Consider the following 21,252-nt stretch of genomic DNA (forward strand, 5'->3'; position numbering starts at 1 on the left):
CTCCCTCCACAAGTACAGAAGCATTCACCTCAGTCCATAACCTACCCAGAGTAAGCCCAAGGTCTCATTCTGCTGAGCATGGTATGGATGCAGGCCAACAGTTGAGGCGGAAGAATAGCTGTAATCTTTGACATCAGAGGACTGCTGGAGTACAGACTGCTCTGAGCCCAGAACTGAGCCACATTCATTCATGGGATGTGGGAGCTGCTGGCTGGGCCAGCAGTTATTGCACTCCCTAGTTGCCCGTGAGAAGGTGATGTTGAGCTGCCTTCTTGAATTGCTGCAGTCCATCTGGTGTAGGTAGATTCACAATGCCTTTAGGGAAGAATTTCCAGGATTTTGACCCAGCAACAATGAAGGAATGGTGATATATTTGCAAGTCAGGACAGTGAGTGACTTGGACGGGGACTTCAGGTGGTAGTGTTCCCATGTATCTGCTGCCCTTGACCTTCCTAGGTGTTTAGAAGATGCTGTTGAATGAGGCTTGGTGAGCTATTGCATTGTATTGTAGATTGTCCACACTACTACCATTTTGTGTCAGTGGTGGAGAAAGTGAATGTTGAAAGTGGCTGCTATGTCCTGGATGGTTTTGAGTTTCCTGAGTGCTGTTGGAGCCAAATTCATTCATGGACAGGTTACGGGGATTCAGGAGGTGTGTTACTCACTACAAAATTCTCAATCTCTGACCTGTTCTTATTTGGATTTATTGTTAGTCCAGTCCAGTTTCTTTTTCTTTAATTCACTGGATGTAGGCATCACTGGCTTGGTCAGCAATTATTGCTCATCCGTAGCTGTCCATAGGACAATTAAAAGTCAACCACATTGCTATGGGTCTGAAGTCACATGTAGGGCAAACCAGGTAAGGATGGCAGATTTTCCTCCCTAAAGGACATTAGTGAACAAAATGGGATTTTACACAACAATTGACAGTTGTTTCATTGTCATCATTGGACCATTAATTCCAGACTTGTTTGCAATTCAAATTTCACCATTGAATGCAAGTTGCAACAGCATTACCTGTGTCTCTGTGTCCAGCAACAATATCTCTATGTCACAACCTCCCTCATATTCCTGGAATTCCAGGGTTTTGACCCAGAGACAATGAGGAACGGTGTTGTATCTTCTGCCCTTGTCATTTTATACAGTTATGGTCTTAGATTTTGAAAGTCCTGTCCAAGGAGCCTCGGTGAATCTGTGCAGTGCATCTTTATAAATGATATGACCGCTGTAACTGTGTGTTAGTGGTGGAGGGAGTGAATGTTTGTCAATATGATGCTACCCATAACTCTCACATGGCTGTATAAGAAGATAGTCGTTACTGCCAGGACATCCAAGATTCTTGGCACCAACACCATATTCAAAAGACTATCTGCACTTGATCAAGTGTTGGTAGTCTGCAGCTGCCCTGCATCGTCTGTGATATTTTTGACATTATGGCAGGTAAGGGGAAATTGATGCCCCACTTTGCGAACAGGAACATGGAGGTCCTGGTGGACAGAGTGGTGCAGAAAAGGGCTGTCATTTGGCTCCAGGATTGGTAAACAAGACCACAACACTAGAATCTGCCAGCCTGATTTGGAGTTGCCCCTATGTCAATGTGGTGTCAATCATCTGGAAGAATGCTCAACAATACAGCAACCTTCTCTGCTCTGCCAGGGTAAGTGCCACATCCTCTCTCTCTGCCTCACACTGAATCTTTCCCTGTTTCTGCACCCACCTCCCACCAACACTCATTCTTATGGTCACATGGAACATCTTCCCTCGGTCACTCTAAGCCACCTAATCCCCATAGACTACTAACACTGCATGGCCTCTGTGCTTTTCACTCACTCATTCAGGACACCTTTCCTTTCCCCCACCTGCACCAGCACTAACAGTTGTGCCAGCTACTTTTATTTCACTCAATCTCTCCCTTTGTCTCATTCCAGGAGAAAGCAGCTCACAGTAGGGCAGAAAGAGCCATGACTGGTTGTAATGTGCCCAACATTCAACTTCTCACCTGCTCCAAGGAGAGGACCCTGACAACAGCCACCTTAAACAATGAAGACCCAGAGGAGCAAGCATTGAGCTGGAGTCATCAGTTAACCACTCTGATTTTTATGTCAGGAATTATCACAGTCAAGTTTCTAACTAGCAGTTGAGAGAAAGAGAAACTGCCTATTAATGAGCCAAGATTAGGTAATAATAAAACTGTTTATGAGTGATACTCCATGCAAACAGGCTCTCTCCACTCTCTGGTGAGAATCTCGTCTCACTCTTCAACATTTGGCTGGAAAATTGAATGTTTTACTCTCAAATCTCACATGATTTTCCCAATTTTCTAGTCATAACCTTACAGTCAATTTCACCGTTTCAATTAGAACATTGAATGTTGTATTGTAGTAGCGACATTTCTACAAACATGAGATCGCCTAATGACTTAAGAGGCTAGTTAATCATGGTGAATGTTACAGCCATGTATATACATGTATTTAAAGTATGAGCCTCAGACATCACCTCATTATATTTACTTCAACTATTTCAGTTTGCTGGTATTTTACTTGTGCATCATTAATATTGGAATAAAATCTGTACCCAAGATTACAATTAGAGTTTGTTTACGGATTGTTTCAACTCCTAATTCAGACTTGATTAAATGTCACAGTAAATTTTAGTGCTGGAAATCATCATCGAAAATTACAACTTGACTTTTTCCTCAACATTACTTATGAGCACAATTACAAACATATTCTGCTCTGAATCATCTTGGCAGCAGTACCGGCATCAAGTGAATGCAATAATGTCAAAGCAGACATGCTCTCTCACAGTCATTCTACAAAACTTTACATCTATTGAAGTGCTGACACTAGTAACAAGACAAGTTAAGTACCATGTCTTCGTTCATAAAATGACAGAGAGACAAATTAGACAGCTGTTTACTGGTTTTAAATTTGTAGCACAAAACCAAACAGTCAAAATATTTCCAATTTACTTTTATTGATACTGAAAATACACTGTGTGCTTTACAATAAAAAAAATCTGTTAACGTAGAGCTGAAAAACAATTGAAAAGCAAATCTATTTTGAACTTCCCAATACTTCAGTGTGGAATTGCATGAAATGTTAGAGCGTTGGTTACCTAGATTTGAAAAGTAGAAACTGCTTGTTCTTGATTGGCATTTGGTTAATTGATTTTAGCTTGGAGAGCAATGAAACATAGTTCTTTGTTGTTCATGGAACTGTGTCCTGGCATAAGTGATGAAAACCAGAGGGAGAGCAGAAAAACAAAATTAAAATGTACTCCCAAATTTTGATACAATATTGAGAATTTATTTCACACACAATAACAATGCGGCAAATACATTTAACCAAAACATTTCAAGCAATGAAATAAGAAGTGATTTTACTTGTTGACTGCAACAGTTCAAGAAGGTGGTACACTTTTACCTTCTCAAGAGCAACAAATGACTGACTGCCTTGCTAATGATGTGCATATCCCATGATGTGCCTTTCTATGTCTTTCAGAAACATTTTAATGCGCTTCATATGTGAACCACTGTTGCAGCATAAAGGCTATAATGTAGACTAATGTGGCCATTCTGCATCAGCAACATTGACAAATTGTCAATTTTTTTTTGGTGAATTGGTTGAGGGAGAAATGTTGGTCAGTACAGAAGGATAATACTTTGCTCTGCTCCACCCTCAACAGGTGAACGGAAATTTGATTTAATGTCCCATGGAAAAGGTAACAACTCTCTATTGGTGGGTACTGGACATTAGAGTACATGAATTTCCTGTAAGAATCAAATCTACAATTGAACTCAAGAGGTATGAATGGTAACAACTGACTTACAGGGTAAGAACTGACGCATAAGGGCTGCACTCCAATGGCTTTGTAATAAAGTTCCCACTGCCCCAGGAAAATAGAATTTTTGAATTGATTAAGTTGTATTGAAAAATACATATTCTAATATAAAAGTAAAGGTAAAGTTGCCATAGCCCTACAGGAGCAGAGGGCTCCGCTCTCATTTGAGAGAGACGACTGGTTGTGGTTTAACCTGAGGGTCACCATGCCTCAGACAAGGGGAAGAAGGATAAACTAACTTGGTAACCTCAGTCAGTGTGGGAAATTAACTCACGTTGTTGCCATTACTCTGCATTGCACACCAGCTATCCAGCCAACTGAGCTAACCAACCCTCCTCTCTAACTTACTCTAAAATATGCTTTCGTCAAATGTTGACCACGACATTTGCAAATTATTGATAAATTAGACCCAGGATACTCACCAGTGATGATAAAAGTACAAAAAGCAGCAGTTTTTAGAATGTATTGATAACTATTTACTGATTTGATTGGCTGTTGCCCAGATCACTGGTTAAAGCAGTGACTTTAGTCATGCCTAGGTTAAACAGAATGGACTGCAAGTTGATAGCCAGGAAAGAATGCTTTGGATCTGTCGTCCTGTGTAACTCTTGAATCAGAATGTGGACTGTAAACAATTCAAACAGTTTCTTATTACTCCTGTAAAGAAAGTATACATTTCAATTAGTCGCTCTGTCCAACTGTATTTAGACAAGTTGTGTGAGTGGGCAAATACATGGCAAATGCACTACCACATGGATAAATGTGAAATTATATACTTTGGTGTGACAAAGAGAAAGGAAGACTTTATTTAAGTGGTGATACATTGGGAAGTGTGGGTGCACAACGGGATCTGGGTGGCATTGTACACTTGTCAATGAAAGTAGATAGGCAGGTGCAGCAAGCAGTTAGGAAGGTGAATGATATATTGGCTTGAGTTCAGAACAAGGGATGACATCGCAGTTATAAAAGGTGAAATCGCCATAGTCCCAGAGGACCATAGAGCTGCTCTATCATTAGAGAGAGAGATGACTGGTAGTGAGCTTAACCTGAAGGTCATCATGCAATGTTCAAGAGAAGAGAATGAGCAGAGTCCTTCATGGTAAACTCAGCCACTGCAGGACCATACCTAGAGTACTGCATGCAGTTTGGTCTCCCTGCTTAAGAAAGGATATACTTGCCATTGAAGAAATGCAGTCGAATTTCATTTGGCTGATACCGGAAATGGCAGGATTGTTGTACAAGGAGAGATTGGTTTGGCTAGGCCTGTATTCACTAGAGTTTAGAAGGGAGTTGATTGAAATGTATAAAATTAAAACAGGGCTGGGCATTTTGGGTGCAGGGAGGATGTTTTCCCTGACTGGAGAGTTTAGAACCTCGGGACACAGTCTCAGGATATGGGGTAGACCATCATTTATGATGGAGATAAGGAAAATGTTTTTCAAAGGGTAGTGAACCTGTGGGATTTTCTGTGGAAGCCAAGTCACTGAATATATTCAAGAAAGATATATAATCTTTTAGATTTTAAAGGCATCAAGAGATATGGAAAGAAAGTGAGAATATTGCATTGAGTTAGAGGATGAGCCATGATCATATTGAATGGCAAAGTCAGCTCAAACAGTGGAAAGATATCTAAGCTTTTTCACACATGTAGGGACTCAAGAAGAAATTTCTTTATATGTGAAGTAGATTTAAGTATTAGTGCTATGCATCTCAACAGTACCAAAGAACAAATAAAAATCAAGTTAAATCATCCAAATTTGATTTTGGAGGAAATTATACTTTGTACATTGGCAACATTTCAGTCAAATCAGCAAAATGTAACTTTTCATACTTTATTTTGGAGAGTTTCTGTAGGATGACACTGAGTTTCTCTAGTAATTGCACCTCCAGTTTAGAGTTTCTCAGAAGCACAGAACAAGTGAGAAACCAGGTTTCATTGCTGCATGCCTGAAGAAAAGGCTGCAAATACCCTGCACAAAAACATAGAATGCGATATTTAAGTAATGAAACATGTTTCTTGTTTCATTTCATCAAATATTTCTACTACAATGATTCTACAATTTTTCAATTGTGCAAACCTGCAAAAAAATTCTTCTCTCTTGTATAATACAAGTTGAGTATTTCAGCTAAATCATCTGATCCTGCTTAGTACCATTTCCTTATTTTATGTTTGATATATAATTGAACTCTTCTGTCTTCCATGAAATTAAGCATGGCATTTGCATGAATTCAAAATAATTTTAAAAACTTGAATTATAATTGAATGGAAGTAACTGAATGTAATGCAAGTGTTCTTATGAAGATTCTGGTATATCTGTAAAATATTTCAAACCAATTTAAACCAGATTTAAAAGCAAAATATTGCAGATGCTGGAAATCGGATATAAAAACAGAAAATGCTGTAAATACTCAGCAGATGTAGCAACATCTGTGAGGAGGAAATGTAGCTAATGTTTAAAGTCATGGACCTTTATTGGTGCTGTTGGGAGCTGTGAAGGCTTGGAAAAGACAGGGGTAGGTGATGGGTGGAATGCCCAGCACCTTCCTGCTGCCAAGTATATTGTCAGTCTGAGAAAGGCTGCAGATAGCCCACCTACCCAAGCCAACCGAGCCACTTCCCTGGCCAGCTCCTGATCTCTTCCAACACCTAATAGCATTTCATCAGTGCTTTGGGTGGACACCACTGCATAGGGAGACCAACAGGCAGATGTGTTTGAGCACTCTGTCTCATGGAGAAGCCTACTATCAGCCATAGCTACCTCTATGGAGCAGCACCTTCTGCTCTCAATGACATCCACCCCTGTGCCATATGTTGAGGCTGCCTGCTTGACCCAGTGCCACAAACCACACTTACCTCTTCCTGAAGATGCAGCCCAACCAGTGGTCACCATTGGTAGTGCACTGCTGAGCTATCAGATCCATTTTTGGGCTGGCAGATTTTGGGAGCAGAGGAGCGTGGCTGTCCTTAATAGGGAAGGCAGCCACAGCTGCAGCTACTTAATTAATGTAACCCTGGTTTCCACTGACTGCTGCAGCAGGCTTGCCTCCGGCTTTTGTCCTCTGCCACCTCCAAAAAATCCTGTCCATTAACATTACAAAAGATTGACAGCTCAATGAGTAAATGGTATTGATTCATGACCCTCCTGAATTTAATTCCTGATTCATGCTAAATTAAATAACATCAACTACACTGGTAGTGAGGACACTATAACTTACTGAAGGAGATCCAGGCTATAGAGAGAAAAAGAAAACGAGGACACCAGTTCATGAACACAAGAGCCACAATAAAACTGCACATATGATCTAAGGTCAAACAGCCATGGCCACACTTACAGAAATGCCAACGGGGGCAAAAATCGTGTCGTGGTGCCTTTTCATTGAGGTTATAGTATTAGCAAAAATTTCTGAAATATATTTTCTCAAAGTTTTGTTTATAATTACGAGAAAAAACTACAAAAGTGGGAAAGGCACAAAATTCAGTTAAATTCAGTTTTATTCCAACGATTAACAATATAATTCACTAATCCCACTGCAACCTTCTGGTAATCTCTTTGGCCCTGAAACTCTTCGATAACAGAAATAACATTGAAGCCAAGTTACAAAAGAACTTGAACATTAAACACTAAATTAATAATAAATGAAATACTTTTTTCACCTAGGTTTCAGGGTACTGGAGGCTACTTTGTGAGCCTTTGCTGCCACAAACTTTGACATTGGTTGCGACAAATCTATATTTCCACCTACATCATTCTTCATCGACAGGATGGTCAGCAATGATAGCCTGTTGTCTCTCATATCAATTGTAAATGTGAACAGCAACTTAGGAAGGACTGAGCTGCTGCTGCCAACAAGAGCACAGATAATAGACGTGTGCTGTATGTTTCAGAAAATATAATTAACTTAGTTGTTGTTAAGGCATTTTGGTCTTTTTGAACAGAACTGAATCTGTTAGAGGCAGGGCAGCACGGTGGCTCAGTGATTAACACTGCTGCCTCACAGCTCCAGGGACCCGGGTTCGATTCCACACTTGGGCGACTGTCTGTGTGGAGTTTGCACGTTCTCCCCATGTCTGCGTGGGTTTCCTCTGGGTGTCCGGTTTCCTCCCACAGTCCAAAGATGTGCAGGCTAGGTGGATTGGCCATGCTAAATTGCCTGTAGTGTTCAGGGATGCCTGCCTTAGGTGGGTTATAGGGGGATGGGTCAGGGTGGGATTCTCCTAGGGTCAGCGTGGACTTGTTGGGCCGAAGGGTCTGTTTCCACATTGTCATGGTTCTATGATAAAAGGAATTGAGATAGTCAAGCTTTCATGCAAGATCAAAGCATTATCAAGCTTGCACCATACATCAATGCACACCAAGGATCTTTACAATACACGATTAAAGCTTGTCAGGGAGTGGTGCATGTTATATAGAAGGCCTCAAAGATTCATATATTGATTCATTTTCTTAAACTGTTCTTCCACGGGCATGCCCACAATGTTTACAAGCTGGTTAAAAAAATAATTTTGAGCTTAACTTCTTGATTCTTAATTACTTCATCTTCATAGTTTTGACTTTTTTTTTTACAACACCAAGATTTTTTGGTATTTCTTAGCTAATGTCAGAGCTCCTCCTTACTTGACTTCCCTGTCGTTTAAAATATAGCTGCGAGACAAATTTTTGAAGTGGGTTCCTATGATATTTGTGGCATTTTTCCAGTGTTATATGGTTCTGTTTGTCACATTGTCTGGTAAAATGATACCATACTATACCACAATGATGATAAGAAACTTAAATTCAGTCAACTGACGTACAAGGGAGGGCACTTCATGAAGCATATCGGTGTCTGCTTTCTCTAATTCAGTCAATGCAACAAAGGCATTGTAGACTTTGTTATTTGATGTCAAAACAGCTTTAATGCTGTTAGTCCTGCACTTGCAGCATGTATCAAATAATGACTTAAGTGACATTCACATTAGCTTTAACAATCTTCCAACAATAAACTGAGGCAGAAAACAGAATGGTTGCAGAAACCTTCCGCCATGGACTTATCTCTGTTTTGAAGCCAAAAAAGTGGACCTGAATAATCACTATGCCATCAAAGTGTCAGGGAACCTCACAGTGAAAGATATCTTTTTAGAACGGCTCACATCAGGAATGCTGTCCAATGCAAGCAGCAGCATTTGGCTATCTCCGTTCTTTTAAGAATGTCTTGCTGCACTTTCTTTGCCAATTATGCAATTTTCTCATGCTGAATTGCTTTCCTGTAATAGTGATCAGTCACTTCCCTGGAAAGTATGCATTGCAAATGTTTCTTTGCTACTTTGATGTACTTGCCAATGACTTCATAAAACCCAGGACGCTCTTGTTCTTCACTATGAAAAGCCTTCCAGATGAGCTTGGAAAGCCATGCTATTTTTGAATGATGAAGTATATACCTCTCTAAAGTGTAAGCTATATGGAAACATAAAATTACAAAAGGATACAAATAGATTAGGTGAAAGGGAAAACTGTGACAGGTGGATTTCAATGTAGGCAAAAGTGATTGAAGAACAGCTGAACACAGTACTTCTTAAATGGGGACAAGATAGAACCATTGAAGCTGCAAAGAGGATTTGGATTTCATGCATCTCAAATTTTGAAAGTGGTTCCGAGCACCACACTTTAGTGAAGATACATCGGCCTTGTGGGGAATGAAGGTAAGTTTCACAAAATATTACCTGGCTTCCAAGGCTTATATTTGCGGAGATTTCACAAAATAGACTTGTAGGGCTGATTCTTTTAGAGGTCTGAGTGATATGACCTATAGGGAGATATGTGGGAGAATGGGACATCAAGTGTAATGAGGCCCATTTTGATGTCAAGATCAAAAACAGAAGTTGCTGGAAAAGCACAGCAGGTGTGGCAGCATCTGTGACGAGAAAAATCAGAGTCAACATTTCGGGTTCGGTGACCCTTCCTCAGTTCCTGAAACGTTAACTCTGACTTTTTTCTTCATAGATGCTACCAGACCTGCTGAGCTTTTCCAACTTCTGTTTTTGTTCATATTTACAGCATTTCCGGTTCTTTCAGTTTTCATGTCAAGATCATCTTGCTCCATCATTTGTGCTTTTCACAAGTGAGATGGTGAGATGGTGAGATTCTCATTAGGTCGAAGCCGGATGACAATTGTTGGTCATTATTGTTAATGTCACAACTCACCTCATTAATATTCAGCCTCTCATCGTATCAAACGCACCAAATAAGCTGGATCTCCAGAAAGACAAACAGGAGGCTGGAAGAACACAGCAGGCCAGGCAGCATCTGGAGGAAAGGAGCAGTCAATGTTTCAGGTATTATCCTTCTTCAGGACTGGATGTGGGGGTAGGGAGAACTGCAAATAAAGGGGGGAGAAGGGGTGGAGGCAGCATAGTGGTGTTAGGTGGACACTGGTGGTAGGTACGACCTGGTTGGTTGATGGGAGGAATCTGGATGGTGGCTGGAAGGGAGGGTCAGAAGGTGGAATGGAAGGGAGGAGATGGGGCTGGAAGGGAAGCTGGGGGATGGGTGGGAAGGTTATTTGAAATTGGGAAACTCAATGTTCAGTCTTCCAGGCTGTAGGGTGCCCAGGCAGAAGATAAGTGCTGTTCTTCAAATATGCATTCCGAATCGCTGTGACACTGGAGGAGGCTAAGGACGGACATATTGGCGGGGGAGTGGGACTGGGAGTTGAAACGGGCAGTGATCGGGAGGTTAGGTTGGCCATTATGGGCCAGGCGGAGATGCTCAGCAAAACGGTCACCTAGTCTACGTTTGGTCTCACCGATGTAGAGAAGACCATATCAGGAGCACCAGATACAATAGACTAGGTTGGAAGAGATGCAGGTGAAACTCTGTCTCACTTGGAAGGGCTGTTTAGGGCCCTGAATGGAGGTGAGGGAGCTGGTGTGTGGGCAGGTGTTGCATCTTTTATGGTTAGAGGGGAAGGTACCAGGCAAGTTGGAGTGGTTGGTGGGGAGTGTGGCGCGATCTAAGGAGTGGCGAAGGGAATGGCCCTTGTAGAAAGCAGAGGGGTGTGGAGTGGAAGATGTTCCAGGTTGTGGGGTCTAATTGGAATTGGCGGAAGTGTTTGAGGATGATACGTTGGATGCAGAGGCTGGTGGGGTGGAAAGTGAAGACAAGGGACTCTATCTTTATTATGTTTGGATGGGGGGTGGTTAACAGCTGTGGAGCGGAGAATGGAGGAGGCGCAGTGGAGAGCTGTCTGGATGACAGAGGGAGAAAAGAGCGATGTTTGAAAAAGGCAGACATCCGGGATGCTTTGGGAGTGAAATGTCTCCTCATCAGAGCAGATGTGACGGAGACAGAAGAATTGGGAAAATGGGTGGAGTTTCTGCAGGATACAAGGGTGGGAGGATGTGTAGCCTAGGTAGCTATGGGAGTCTGTGGGTATATAGTAAATGTCGGTCCGTAAACTATTGCCAGAAATGGAAATGGAGAGGTCAAGAAAGGGGAGGGAGGGTCTCAGATGGACCAAGGACCAAGTTAATTCGAGGACGGGGCGGAAGTTGTTAGCGAAGTAGATGAACTGCTCCAGTTCAGCCTGTTCCCTCCCCTTCCTTGACCTCTCCGTTTCCATTTCTGGTGACAGATTACTCGGTAGCGACTTGGAACACAAATTTGAAGAACAACATCTTATCTTCCGCCTGGGCACCCTATGAGTTCTCCAATTTCAAATAACTTTCCCACCCAAACCCAGCTTCACTTCCAGCCCCACCTCCTCCCTTCCATTCCACCTTCTGACCCTCCCTTTCAGCCACAACCAGATTCATCCCTCCCATCAACCAACCAGGTAGTACCTTCCACCGCTGTCCACCTATCATCACCATTCCATCTCCACCCCTCCCCCCCCCCCCCTTACCCGCAGCCCTCCCCACCCCCCCATCCACTCCTGAAGCAGGGTAATACCCGAAATGTTGACTGCTCCTTTCCTCCAGATGCTGCCTGGCTTGTTGTGTTCTTCCAGCCTCCTGTTTGTCTACTTTGAATTCCAGCATCTGCAGTTTTTTTGACTCTGCATCTCCAGAAAGCTTGACAATGAACCCAGAGCGAGCGCCTGCTGGATTCAGCTTGGCACTTGCTCCAAATGACCTCCATGTTGGAAAGTGGGCACCAACATCTCAGGGTATACTCCACTCGCACTGGCCGCACACAACCTACATTCATGGATACCGGTGCCTGACACGTGCCAGCCACTTAAAAATCCTCACGGCATATCTCTGATTCACTTACAGGCCTCCACTGCACTTCAATTTTTTATCATGGCTGCACCAGCAACTATCAATATAATTCTGCAGCAAGGACAGCGTGTGCTTGAGGACATGCATCCAGCTCATGGATCGGGCTATGATGCTCACAACATTCTGCCCTGCATTATCTTGTCTTACCACTTGATGCTTTGCTCCCTCAGTCAGAAATGCCAGGTTTATATTACTGCTCTCTTGCCTTGGCATTTAAGGCAGACACAAAGCAATGAAGCTTGTCATTGTCAACAAGCCTTCACTCAGGGGTTCCCAGCATAGTAATTCATGTGGGGAGGTGTTATGAGTGCAGATGGCACGCAGGGTTAGTGGTGTTGGGTTGACAGTGAGTGACAGAAGATGTTACAGGCAACAGTGAGAGTGCCAGAGCATGAACCTTGGTGGGAGGTGGGTACAGTAGCAGTGATAGAGTGAGTGTGAGGTATCAGAAAGAAGACTGTGGCACTTATGCTAGCAGAGTGTATTCGGTCATAAACTTTCTTCCTAAAGTATGGACATTCCTCCAGATAGATGAGAGTGCTCTAATCTAGGTGGCAACCTCAGACCAAATTGGCATAGATTTAATATCTTGGTCTCCACTGCTGCTCCTGGGGAAGAGAATGTCCAGTTTTTGCATCACCCATCCAACAGGACCCTCAGAACCCTGCCAACAAAGCAGGGTGCCAAACTTCCCCTATCTGTCACGTCGAGGTCAGAAACCGTAAAAGGCAGCTCTGGACTGACAAAATGTGTGTGGGTGCACAATGGGATTTTAAAGATGGCACAGGCATAAAGAATGCTGGTGCATTCTGTGACATCTGCTGAGTGACAAGTTGTGGTGGGAACGGCTGTGGTAAGATGGGGTGGAAATCAGGCGGGAAACCCTACAAAAAAACTTGAGGCATTGCTGTGTGGTTTTCAGTGATGAGGAGATAATAAGGGCTGCAGATGCTGGAAGTCAGAGTTGATAAAATGTGGAGTTGGAGAAGCACAGCAGGTCAGACAGCATTGGAGGAGCAGGAAAGTTGACGTTTTGAGACCAGGAATGTTCAGCCGATAGTCTCTGTGACTTAACAGTTATAAGTGGTTTAATCGGAGCTTTCAAGATGTTAAGGAGAACTGATACGTTATGTAAAAAGAAGCTCTAATAAAACAAAGAACTGCAGATACTGGAGGTCTAAAACAACAAAAACTGAAATTGCTGGAAAAACTCAGCAGATCTGGTAACATCTGTGGACAGAAAATAGAGTTAACGTTTCAAATCCTGTGACTTTTCTTCTGAACGATTTAACTGGTTATATAGTGAAGATTTACAATTTATATGAATGACTTGGATAAGAAGAGTGAAGTTTGCATATGACACAAAAATAGTTGGGAAGCCAAGTGGTGAAGACGACACAAAGAGTCTGCAAAAGGATAGACAGGTTAAGTGGGCAAAAACTTGGCAGATATAATATAATGGTTATGCATTTGGACACGAATCATAAAGGAGCTAAATGGTATTTAAATGGGGAAAGACTGCAAAAAGCTACAGAATGACTTCTTGTCCATGAATCACAAAAAGCTAGCATCCAAGTACAGTTGGTAATAGGAAAGACAAATGGAACGTTGGCCTTTATTTCAAAGGAAATGGATATAAAGTAGGAAAGTTTGCTAAAATTATACAAGACACAAGTCAGATCACAGCCAGAATATTGTGAATAGGTTTGGGCCCCTTATCTATGGAAAGATATACTGGCATTGGAGACAGTCTAGAGAAGGTTCACTAGACTGACATCAGATATAGAGGGACTGTCTTATGAGGAGAGGTTGAGTAGATTGGGCCTGTATTTGTTGGAATACAGAAGAGTGAGAGATGACCTTATTGAAACATATAAGATTCTTAGTGGACTTGACAGGGTAAATGTAGTAAGGTTGTTTTCCCTTGTGAGACAGTCTACCACTAGAGGGCATAATTTCAGATTTAAAACAGAGATGAGGAAGAGTTTCTTCTCACGAAGAGTAGTGAATCTATGGAATTTTTTTACCACTGTGGGGGGGGGGGTGCTGCTGAGACTGGGTCATTAAGTGTATTCAAGGCTGAGACAGAGATTTTTAATCGGTAAAGGAATCAACAGTTATGGGGAAAACACGAGTAAAGTGGATTTGAGGATCATCAGATCAGCCAAGATCTCATTGAATGGTGGAGCAAACTTAATAGACTGATTGGTCTACATCTTTGCCTATGTCTTACGGCCTTAATATTATCAGAGATTAAAGTGTATGCTTAACTTTTACTAAAATAAATTCTAGCCTAGAGGTGTATTTGTGACTAAATTAATTTTCATCAAAATTTATATTTCTTATTTGGAATCTTTTTCATGAATCCTCATTTTAGCCACAACACTCTCGCAAACTATGGCACTGTGGACGGTTGCCCATGTTGTTCAACCATATTGTCAGCCATTCAGATTTCACTTGCATCATATTTGAAAGAGTCATCTAATTGGTTACCCCCTTCTCCCATGGCCTTGCAACTTTCTGCCTTTTAAGTACTTCTCCAAATCCTTTTTGCAAGTTACAATTCAATCTACTTCACCATCCATTCAGATAGTGGATACTCTGAAAAATAATCATTAACTTTCTGGTAGTTTTTTCAATGTCTTCAATAATGCCCTCTGGCTATGAACCTTTCTGTAACTAGCTACTTCTTATTTACTTTAACAAAACATTTAATTAATTTTGAACAACACTATTAAGTCCCCCTCAATCTTCTCTCCTCTAAGACAATCTCAGCTTCTCTAGCTGCTTCAAGTAACTCTTCCCTGGTATCTGATTAGTCTCCTCTGCACTCTATCCACAGCCTTCACATCCTCCCTAAAGTATGGTGCACAGAATGGGACACTGTACTCTAGCTGAAGCCTATGCGGTGAAACATAAAGTTTAGTGCAATTTCCTGGTTTTTCTATTCTATGCCACTATTTCATAAAGTGCTATGATCCTTCTACAGACTGTTAAAGTATAAAAAGGAAGTCCGAACATCCTGCAATTAACCGGCAGAACAATGCCACCCGATTTCACACTTTTAATGAAAAAACTTTACTGTAGAGAAAAATGTAAACAAGCAGATACCACTAACAACATTTTAACTTCTACAGACTTTTCTTTTCACACTGTTTTATTTCCTACTTCCCTCTTAAGAGTCCCCTTATCTTACAAAATTTTGAAGTTCGTTCACTTTTTTATTCACCCAAAAGGTATGCCACAATTTGGAAGTTACTTTACTTTCCCTTAATATTCCAGTTATTCCTCCAAGCTGAGATTCAATGGGGTTCTTCCATTAGCTTTTCAGCTACATGATCTTTACCTTTACAGATTCTGTGATTGTGGACACGTCTGTTGCGTTTCTGGCTTCTTTATGCAAATTGACCAATCCAAAACAAGAATGATAAACTTTATGTAGGTTGATTTCTTTGAGATCTGCAATTTATATACATCCATATACAAGATAGCTCAATATACTGGACAGCTCAACAACCAGATCTACTCTAGATTTTCAACAACCATCAATATTAACAGCTGCAACAATATCTGCACCAAGTAAACTGTTAACCACATGCTTCCTTACATCTTGATTTCTTAATGGCATGCAAATATTTGCATATTCTCTTAAATTGACAAAACAGCATTTTTTTATTTATGCAAAGTGTGAACTCTTAAATGATGAACAGAGATCTAAAAGTCCATATAACGTATAGACTGCTTACTAATCTTCCACCTTGTGATGGTATTACCTTCCTGAGATCTAGATTTATTACTTCAGTATTCTCGACTCGTAGATGTATTAGCATCCTGTGTATTATCAGAGAATTTCATTTTGAGTTTGAGTATGTTCTAAATGCAGTTAGAGTGCTTTGTCCTGGATTAGCATTTCTAAAAGCTTTCCCATTAATAGGTAAAATTTACAGGGCTTGTGGTTGATGAGTTGACCTTAGATCCTATTTGAATAGGGTGCAACTTTGCAATTCTACAATCTTAGGCACCATCCCTGTATCCAAGGAGAATTCAAAGATTATGGCCAGTGCCTCTTCAATTTCTTCCCTTACTTCCCTCAATATTGCTCGATACATCCCAGCTCATTCTCGTAACTTACAAGCTGTAAATACAACCACCTTCCTAATATCTCCTCTTTACGAATTTTTTTTTCCAAAATGAAGGGTCTCACCTTTGAACATGACAGCAGGATGCAATGGACTAAAAGTGAATATTTTTTGCCTACTAGCTATGAGAACATGGTTGATCATTGCTATTATTCACAAGGAGGGGTTAAAAATGAAGGAAGAAATATAGATAGTTTTGATATCTGATCGGGTGGAATTAGACTGCCTACCAAAAGATTGAGGAACAATTTAGGGAGGCAGTGGCAATCGTGCTAAATTCACTCAGCTAGCAGATGGGTTTGAATCCTGTCAACGGCAGATGGTGAAATCTGAATTCAATAAAAATCTGAAATTAAAAAGCAATGGTGATCTTATAACCAATGTTGATTTCGCAAAAATCCATCTGGTTGATTTAAGCCCCTTTAGGGAACAATGCCTGTCATCTTTACCTGGTGTGGCCTACATGTGATTCCAGACCACAGAAATGTGGTTGACTCTTAATGAGAATGGCCCTAGAAGGTCACATAGATCAAGGGGCAAGAAAGGGATGGGCAATAAATGCTGGCACAGCCAGCAAAGGCCATATCCTGCAAACAAATAATAAAAAACAACACATCAGGACACACGTGAAAGGAACAATATCTAATTAAGGTTAGAACAAGAGTATGTCATCACACAACATAAGTGTCTATTCCTGAATACAAGACTCGTGAGATTGTTTTGGGAATGACAGCACTGTTAAACTCAAATATCTAACAGAGACACAAAATCTATAAAACACCTTATATTGTGGTGTCTAGTCTGAATTTTTATGTGGAAGACATTATTATAAATACTTAAACAGACATTGCTGCTGGATAAACTCAGCAAGTCTGGTATCATCTGCAGAGAGAGAAACAGTTAACGTTTTGAATCCAGTCTGACTTCTTCAGATCTTATTTTCAAATATAAATACTTACTTGACTCCATCGTCATCTGTAAAATGACGTCAACAGCACTGTATAACAGGCCCTTATTAGAAGGTTTCAAGTAACAAAGAATAATCTGCATAGCCCGGTACTTCAAGAACAAAGCTTTGCCGTCATCTGTCCTCAGGTCATTAAGAATAATGTCAAATGCTTGAGCCAGGTAATCCACTAGTAATAGAAACATATTAATTAAAAACATTACTCTTTATCTGTGATGTCAGTGAAAATCAATTATTAGAAAAAAAAGTACTCAATATCATGGAATATTACACAAAGAAATAAAGTTAAAGTAAAAATGAATTGAAGTAAATCAAGGGTAGTAGGAACTGCAGATGCTGGAGAATCTGAGATAACAAGGCATAGAGCTGGATGAACACAGCAGGCCAAGCAGCATCAGAGGAGCAGGAAGGCTGACTTTCGGGCCTAGAGTCGCGAACCATTTCAATTCACCTCCCAGTCGCGAACCATTTCAACTCACCTCCTAGTCGCGAACCATTTCAACTCCCCCTCCCATTCCTCAATCCAACGCATCATCCTCTGACACTTCCGCCACCTGCAATCCGACCCCACCATCAAAGACATTTTTCCCTCCCCACCCTTATCTGCTTTCAGGAGGGACCACTCTCTCCGTGACTCCCTTGTCCGCTCCACACTCCCCTCCAGCCCCACCACACCCGGCACTTTTCCCTGCAACCGCAGGAAGTGCTACACCTCCCCCCTCACCCCCATCCCAGGCCCCAAGAAGACTTTCCACATCAAGCAGATGTTCACCTGCACATCTGCTAATGTGATATACTGCATCCGCTGTTCCCATTCTGGCCTCCTCTACATCGGGGAAACCAAGCGGAGGCTTGGGGACCGCTTTGCAGAACACCTACGCTCGGTTCGCACTAAACAATTGCACCTCCCAGTCGCGAACCATTTCAACTTCCCCTCCCATTCCTCAGACGACATGTCCATCCTGGGCCTCCTGCAGTGCCACAACGATGCCACCCGAAGGTTGCAGGAACAGCAACTCATATTTCGCTTGGGAACCCTGCAGCCCAATGGTATCAACGTGGACTTTACAAGCTTCAAAATCTCCCCTCCCCCTACCGCATCCCAAAACCAGCCCAGCTCGTCCCCACCTCCCTAACCTGTTCTTCCTCCCACCTATCCCCTCCTCCCACCTCAAGCCCCACCCCTATCTCCTACCTACTAACCTCATCCCAACCCCTTGACCTGTCCGTCCTCCCTGGACTGACATATCTCCTCCCTAACCCCCCACCCACACCCACCTTTACTGGCTCCACCCCGCCCTCTTTGATCTGTCTGTCTCCTCTCCACCTATTTTCTCCTCTATCCATCTTCTATCCAACTCTCCCTCTCCCTATTTATTTCAGAACCCCCTTCCCCTCCCCCATTTCTGAAGAAGGGTCTAGGCCCAAAACGTCAGCCTTCCTGCTCCTCTGATGCTGCTTGGCCTGCTGTGTTCATCCAGCTCTACACCTTGTTATCTCTGAAGTAAAATAAGCTTGCCTTTGCTGGAAATAGTTTAACCACTGAATCCTAATAATGTATTCCACTGAATGCATTATTAATGTAACCAATAATAACAAAGAAAATCATTAGGAATACAAAGTACAGTGGAGAAAAGTGATTAGAAGAGCTGGAAGAGAATATGTGGAAGTTCTTGCTGAGAAAACAGCTTTTTAAGCATATAAAAGTAAAGTCAAAGAGGGTACAACTGCTGAGGGAAGAAGGAGGAAGTCTGACAGTGAAAATGATGATGTAACAGAAATTTAAATCATTCTTTCAAGTTTTATTTACAAATGATAGTGCCTCAAATTCTTCTTTTAAAATGTCCCTTAAAACGCATATCTTTCATCAAGATCGCTTATTTCAATTTATTGTGTCTGCTCATTTCTCTTCCATGTTAACAAAGCAACTTGCGGTATTTTTCTAAGTTAAAGACATTGCATGAAGACAAACAGCTATTGTAATGGTTTGAATGTGCAAATAAACAAAGCAATAAAAAAGGCCATCAGGCCTGTAACATTTTAGACATAATAAATAGTAGCACAGAGTACAAGTATGAAATAATACACTTGTACGGAAGTTGGTTAAGCCACAACTAAATTACAGAATTCCATTTTGGGCACCCTACTATTGAAACGACATTAAAGTCATGAAGCAAATTCATTGGGAAACTGTATTTCTTGAGAGAGACTTAAGATACTGGAGCAAAAATAGAAATTAGTGGAGAAATTCAGCAGGTCTGGAAATATCTGTAGAATTAACACTTCAAGTCCCGTGACCCTTTGTCAGAAAATAATGGAGGTTTTTTCACTGGAGATGAGGAGCTTCAGAGTAGGTTTTTAAGAGAAGAAGAATAATTATAGACTGAATAAGAAAAGGCTATTTCCTCTAATTGGGGGCCAGTAACAAAAGGTCATCAATTTAAAATTATCACTAAAAGAAACTGAGGAGAGGAGTTGGGACAAATTTCTTTCCTTAGGCAGTGGTTTGAGCACAAATTACTTTTTCCTTAGGGGCTAGTTGCGGCAAAGGTATTTGCAATTTCTAAGAGAAAACGTAAGATATATATTTGAAGCAAAAACAAAATTCCATATATATTTGGAAAGGGAAAATTTGTTTTGGATTACTCATGCAAAAGACTTGTACAGATGAAATTCTGAACACTTCCTACCAAAGGCATAAACTTTTATGGTTCCAAGTGACTTTTTTTCTATTATATTCTAAATATTGAATTTAAATTACTATATAAAGTCTTGCATGAAAACAATAAATTAGACCCTGAACGTCCTAGTGTTCTCTCTGGATTATGGATCATCTAGCTTTCTATGAAACAAGACAGAAACAATGTTTTGGTTTCTGGTTCTCAAGTAAGAAGAATAAAACCAATTTCACTTTAGTTAAAAGCTTCTGCGCACCTTGTGTAATTGTTTTGAGGATGCTGAGGGCTGATAAAAATCGAACACCAAGGTCAGAGCTCCTGAAGAAAGCAGAAGCCTTAGGTTTAGGTTCTGTAACAGACTCCGATGGACCCTCCAACTCTACTTGGGTCATAGTTCCTCGGAACAGTTCTTCTCCTAGTCTTCGCATAGTCGAAGGAATCATCCTCTTCTAGAGTAAAGTTGCAGTTGTTACAAATCACTGTTAAACATTCAACAATCCAATATTTTTGTTAGTAACTGTGGGCTAAATGTCAACCAGAAATTGGCTGTATCAATTTTGAGGAGTTTCATTAAGCATTTCTCATTGTGAGCACCATTCATGTTCTTCTCTGCAGTTTTCCTCATTAGCTCAGCGCCATGCTTCTATGCCACCCCACTTGCACTGTGGTCTGCTCATCAGCAGTGGAAGTACTTGCTCTTGTCAGGATCTCCTGCCGCTGTCACCAGACTTAAAATGCAATTGTGTGCCAGGTCAAACACTGTCAGCACGAACCAGCCCTTCATATTTTCCTTTGGATGAAGTGTTACCCCAGAGATAACTAAGGCAAGAAAGTTAGCTCCCAACTTTGCTGACAAGGACTTGGCGCCCTGGTGAATGGGGTGGTGCAGAGGAGGGATGTCATCTTTCCTTAGGACTGCCAGAGAAGACCATGGCACCACATCATGCCAGCATAAGCTGTAGTTGCCATGCATGTAAGTGTTGTTTCCACAGTCCAGAGAAATGTTCAACACTGTGGCAAAAACAAGAATGATTTTCTACACTCCATTAGGGTAGGTGCTACCATCTCCTCTCTGCTACCTTACACTCACCCTAACTCTGCTAGTGCAAGGCTCTCAGTCTGCCATTCTCACTATTGCTGCAACATCTTTCCTCACTCTCTCTCTCTCTGCCCAACCTATCAACACTATTAATCCCGCATGCGCTTTGCACCGCTTACTTACTTACTCAGGCCACCTCATCAACTTTCCCTGACCTGCACTAGTACTAACAGCTGTCCCAGTCATTTTCATCTTACTCAATGTCCTACTTTGTCTTATCCCAGGAGAAAATGATTCAGATTAGGGTAGATGGCCAAGACAAGTAGTAG

At 41.5% G+C, this 21,252-nt stretch overlaps 1 protein-coding gene across 3 annotated transcripts in view; it reads right to left on the bottom strand.

The window, feature by feature from the left end:
- Positions 1-3,246: 3,246 nt before the first annotated feature.
- LOC109932600 (coiled-coil domain-containing protein 138) overlaps positions 3,247-21,252 on the bottom strand; it is a 93,456-nt gene continuing 75,450 nt past the window's right edge. For all 3 annotated transcript variants that reach the window (XM_048598364.1, XM_048598365.1, XM_020531751.2), the window contains 4 exons: positions 20,141-20,333; positions 17,199-17,375; positions 5,675-5,813; positions 3,247-4,500 (listed from right to left, as the gene is read on the bottom strand). In XM_048598364.1, coding sequence (XP_048454321.1) covers positions 4,320-4,500; positions 5,675-5,813; positions 17,199-17,375; positions 20,141-20,333 — 690 coding nt within the window. In that variant the 3' untranslated portion in view covers positions 3,247-4,319. The remainder of the gene's footprint in view (positions 4,501-5,674; positions 5,814-17,198; positions 17,376-20,140; positions 20,334-21,252) is intronic.

This window comes from Rhincodon typus, chromosome 6 (assembly GCF_021869965.1).
Source record: "Rhincodon typus isolate 14 chromosome 6, sRhiTyp1.1, whole genome shotgun sequence".
NCBI classification, from domain to species: Eukaryota; Metazoa; Chordata; class Chondrichthyes; order Orectolobiformes; family Rhincodontidae; genus Rhincodon; species Rhincodon typus.